The sequence below is a fragment of the Halyomorpha halys genome, unplaced genomic scaffold, assembly GCF_000696795.3.
Source record: "Halyomorpha halys isolate HHAL.00 unplaced genomic scaffold, Hhal_1.1 Scaffold84.1, whole genome shotgun sequence".
Classification (NCBI taxonomy): Eukaryota; Metazoa; Arthropoda; class Insecta; order Hemiptera; family Pentatomidae; genus Halyomorpha; species Halyomorpha halys.
This window is the reverse complement of record NW_027110155.1, coordinates 145,362-150,813: the sequence shown is the minus strand read 5'-3', so window position 1 is coordinate 150,813 and position 5,452 is coordinate 145,362. Positions and strand designations below refer to the sequence as shown.

At 34.5% G+C, this 5,452-nt stretch overlaps 1 protein-coding gene across 3 annotated transcripts in view; it reads right to left on the bottom strand.

Annotated features, from left to right (window-relative positions):
- Positions 1-80: 80 nt before the first annotated feature.
- LOC106677030 (odorant receptor 4) overlaps positions 81-5,452 on the bottom strand; it is a 50,513-nt gene continuing 45,141 nt past the window's right edge. For all 3 annotated transcript variants that reach the window (XM_067048292.1, XM_067048291.1, XM_014414704.3), the window contains 2 exons: positions 392-547; positions 81-315 (listed from right to left, as the gene is read on the bottom strand). In XM_067048292.1, coding sequence (XP_066904393.1) covers positions 265-315; positions 392-547 — 207 coding nt within the window. In that variant the 3' untranslated portion in view covers positions 81-264. The remainder of the gene's footprint in view (positions 316-391; positions 548-5,452) is intronic.

Here is a 5,452-nt window from a genome sequence, read left to right as displayed (position 1 = left end):
TCGTTATATTGTTTCTAGGGAAGTGTATTACTATATTAAAGTGTAAAAAGAAAGAATTTTTTTTTTTGTTATATCTCTTTTTATTATTTTTTTTCTTTAGATTAAAGCCTTAAAAATAAATAAAAATACTCTTATTATTATAATTATTACAATTACAATAGAGCTCATACAGATAATACTATTTTCTATTTAATTCATTAATTCAAATTTCCTATATCCTAGTATATTTTAATTTTAGTATGGTTATATATTCTCTTCTGCCATTCAGTTGAATTCATTCATCAAATTCAGGTATGAGTATGATGTACTGCATATCTACAAAACGTATTCAACAATAAAAATTATAATTTTGGGTTTATAATTACATACAGACAATAATAATATGAATTACATTTGAAAATGTATTTCGAGAAACATCCATGAAGTCCATTAAAGTAAGTCTCATTGTACGCCGGCTCCTCATCTGAATTATCAACATGTAATTTTGCATCACTTTGGAATAGATGGCCCAGTCACTATTGTACAATGCATCACCTATTTCTTCACTCTGTAATAAATGCAGTATTTACAATATATTATATTCATGTCACAATCTCACAAGAGAAGATCATAATAGAAAAAAAGGTCAATCCAGCCCGCCCGGACCCACCCCACTAAAGTCCCCAGGGAGCAATGGTCCTATATTACTTATGGATTATTTACTTGAAAGGGGAAAAGGAGACTTAAGATAGTTAAATAGAGCAATATTTAAAAACCACCTGAATTCAAAAACGGCATACAATCTCATAATCTCAAAATAGCAGAAATCGTAACACAAATAATATTTGGAAGGGAATTCACGCTACATTTAACTATATTAAGTCTCCTCTTCCTATTTCAAGTAAATATTGAAAAGGTTATATACAACTGTCGCTCCCTCGGGGTTTTAGTGGTGCGGGTCCGAACATTGTGACATGTCGTACATCGACCAACCCCTACTTGCTATAAGTGTCTGTTTCAAAAGTAAGTTCACCTCGGAGTGTGGGCTGTTAAATCTACAATATAGATAAGATTGTCATTGTAAAATAAAAGAACAAAGATTTAAATATCTAAATTTTAAAAATTATTAAATCAATCAAACTAATAAAAAAAATGGTGTGGTGCACACATCGCAGAAATTTCACTTCCCCCCCCTTCCTTTGAATTGAACTTAATCCTCGCTCGTTTCGGAACAGACATGACTATATTATTTACTTTTGCAATAATTTCCCTGTACTAATTTTCCATATGCTCCTTTAAGTTGCCAAGTTGACTAACTCTAACCACAAACGTTTCTAGTAAAGTAGACAACTTTCGTAATGTTTCTCTTTACAAATTTCATAATTTTTCTTTTATAAAAATATGTCAGAAATATAAAAAATAAAACGGTTTACTAACATTTAATTTTTGCTAATTTATTCAATGCTAAATTGTATAAGAATCAATATTGAAAGCACTAAGAATGATTTTATGTATTTAATCATCCTATCAACTGAAAAGCTCATATATAGATTAAGTGAAATTAGAAAGGTATAGTGCATGTAAGATTATGAGGCAACGGATGCGCAAGTTACATGTCATAAAAAATCAGTGTAGACTAAAATGACTTTATTCTAACATATTTACAAGAACTAAATGTTACTGTTACTGTTACAGAGTGTCTCTCTTCTACTAACTTCTAACTTAGCTATCTAGTCTAGGAAATATATATGAACACTTGAGAAGAGGGGGTAGGAAGAATAGTAAAATAGGAGAAGGGGTTTGGACCAATCAGATAATTTAGGAAATATCTGGAAGGGGAAAAAAGGCGTGGTGAGAAGTTGGTTGGCCGAAGTTCTAACAAAGAGACCATGACCTAAGACTTGTGTGTACTGACTTACATATGTTAACCATAAAATAGTTTGACTGATGCAAATCCATTGTGAGATGACAGCATGTACCTGCGTAAGTGTCAGCTTTTGCTATTGATATAGGATACTAAGGGCTTGAAAGGGCTGTTAGAAAGGTCTCAAGGGCCTTCTGGGACCAACCTAGTCGTTTTTATTGGATTCCTTTTTTCTATAAAATTGTAGGAGAAAGTGGACATATGCAACCATATGTCTAAAGTGACATAGGTTCAGTTGGGCAAGGGATAATTGTTTAAAGTTATAATAGTGGTTCCTTAACTCGCAGTAGCCAACGTTCTCATGCCAACCCCCACTCTTCTCTCTACTATATCTGTTCCAACAACCACTTCTGACTGTACGGATCATGCGTAGTACGTATTTTCCTCTTCAAAATCCTGTGCTTCATACAGTTCTGGACAGTCAGAAGTGGTTCTTGGAACAGATTCAGTTGACTACACTACCTTTCCTAACCATTCCTTTCCGCTCCTTCTTTCCTATTTCTGCAACTTTATAAATAGAAATTTCTCGTATTAGTTTTTTAAAAACTATTTTTCATTAATATCGCAAGATTATAAGTTTACCATGTCAAGTAAACTGGGTACAGGAAAAACTATCTACTCTCACATCACGCCTCGATAACCTATCCTCATAGTCCACTAATTCTAACCATCTCCATATCCCCAATTCCTGTATCACCTTCACCCTCATTCATAAGGGGCCCAATAAACTGGAATTTCTTTCGTCAATTACAGACCTAACAAACCAAATAGATCTCAAATTTTCCCTAAAAAAACCTGAAAACCTAGACGACGCACTCCTTTACAACCCTTATCCAACACACAATCTGCCCTGCCTCCTTACCATCCAATGTCCCAAAAAAAACCAACATAAATCAAATAAACCTCTATTATAACATCTCAAAGACCTCACCCATACCAAGCATTAATAAAGAACATTAAGGCAACATTCTTCTGATCGTCGCTTAGATGATTATTACAGCAAGGTAGTAAAGAGGCCAACCACAGATCCAGTCCTTCAATTCCTACCTCTTTTCCCTTTCTACTCACCACTATTCCCTATGGAACATGACATCTCCGATGAGATGATAGCTCATGATCAGCATCCGACAAAGATAAAGCCGAAGAACTAGCCATCCACCTTTCTCACACATTCACTCCTCATCCTGAACTCATCCAAGCTGAAAAAACTGAAGAATAACTATCGTCACCAATCCCACTCTCCTTACCTCGTAGAGCAGTCACCCCTTCTGAGGTAAAATATCAACTAAAGATGCTAACTCTTTGTAAATCTCTAGGATATTATCTTCTGGCTCCTCAAATCCTTCGCCAACTTCCTCCCAAAGCTATAATATTCTTTACATATCTCTTAACTGTATCCTTAGAACAACCTAGGTACTTTCCTGTTCTTTGGAAACATTCTATTATAATTCTCTTTCCAAGACCAAGAAAACCTCCTAATAATCCTGCTTCCTATAGACCTATTAGCTTACATCCAATCCTCCCTAAAAAAATTTAAAAATCCTCCTAAAACGTATCCTATCCAGAGTTGAATCACAGTGTTTTCCCGCACATCAATTTGGATTCCACCCTAGGCACTCCACAGTTCAACAAGGCCTTAGAGTCGTTGACTATGTCTCTTCAGCTCTTGAATAGGAACAATACTGCTCAGGTGTCTTTCTGGACATAGCAAAAGCTTTTGACTGGGTATGGCATGCTTTTCTAGCTCAAGCCCATATTATCCCAAATCTTATATCTTATACTCTGCTCCTACCTCTCGAATCGCTCCTTTCGAGTACACAGTGGTTCTGAGTACTCAAACCTCTATTCGGTCGTGACAGGAATTCCCTAAGGCAGTGTCATGGGTCCTGTCCTCTACATCCTCTTCACTGCTGACATTCCTATCAATCCTGACACGTTCCTGCCAACATTTGCCGGTGATACAGCTATTCTATTCTCCCATCCTGATCCTGCAACAGCCTCATCCAATCTCAAAACACACTTCACTCGGATTGAGCGAATGGTGCTACCAATGGCGGAAAAAATTCAATGAGTCGAAATGCACCCACCAACAGGGTTGTCAATATATTTGCCTACAGTTTTAGTTTGAAACAGTTCCAGTCAAAGATAAAGGATAACCTAAAGAAGCGAGTAACCTCCCATATTCGTAACTTAATAGTGCGACAATAGAGGGAATAAGCCTTAGTGCATACTTGATTCTGAACTGGTTGGGTGTTACCTAGTTCCGGACTGCCTCTTGGTTTGTTGAGCGCGGTCTATTCCGCTACAAGCAAATTCATCTTAGATCTACTATATATAAAACAAACGTTATCAAGTGTTGTAACAGCGCGTGCGCCCGCAAGTTAGGACCATAAAAATAGGCATTTTATTTATGGGTTTATTGTCATTCTCTATTACATTGTAAGAATTTCTATGTTAAATATTATTTTTTATGAAACCTTTGGCTTTTCAACGACATATAATAAGTCTACATTACTATAATTATTTTTGAAAATGTGTTTTTAACCAAAAAAAAATAATTTCCCTTTTATCTTCCTAAGTTAATAATCAGTTCCTTTCATATTAAGGAAAATTTAATTATACATTGATGTATTGTTTTATCTAAATCGTTTGAATCACAAAACAATCTTGTGAGTAAGGGGAAATACTTTATTCAAAATCAACAAAGAAGTACTGCCCAACTTATCGGGTTGCTAGCTATACAGCATACTTATTAAAATCTAATCAGACAATTCTTTTTAATCTTACAACGTATAGGCATAACATTAAAAAAAATATGAATTGTTGTTTTTTAACTTCTACCACTGTTGAATGTAAACAGCTTTATTAGGTTCATATTTTATTTTGACAATGAAAATTCCTACTTCTACAATGAAAAATTACTACTACCAAACTAACCTTTTACGAATCTTTTGGAAAAATACCAAACTACATTATACGTTTAATAACCTTTACTTTGTGTGCTGGTAGACATCTGTACGTCTAAGAGTCCCTGATATATATTTTTCCCAAAATAAATTCACTAACTACTAATTTTTTATTATTTTGTTATGAAATGTTGCTTTTCGAAAAATCTCGGAAAACTATTGAATGTAAGTAAACAGCTCATATTTGAGCAAATTTATACTACGTTAAATGATGTTCTATTAGGTTTTCTAATGCTGTTGAGATTGTAAAGATATAAGAACAATTAATTAATTTTTTTTTTTAATAAAAAAAAATGTCATGAAGGTTAAGGTCATCCAATGATGCCTCTCCATTAAAATTCAATTTAAGAAGTCCCTATTTCAGCTCCTTCGTAAACGTCGTCTCGTATCTGGTAAGTCTCATGTTGATAGTCCTTGAATTAGGGTTAGTGTGTATTGGAAGTGTGTCGTGAAACCGTTTATAGAATGATTTAATGGTTGTTTGTACGTAGGGAGTTCGTAAGTCTTTGTGTAAGTTCTTGTTACTTATGTAGGGGAGAGCGCTACTGATCCGTCTTAGTAATTTTGATTGAAATTGTTGCAG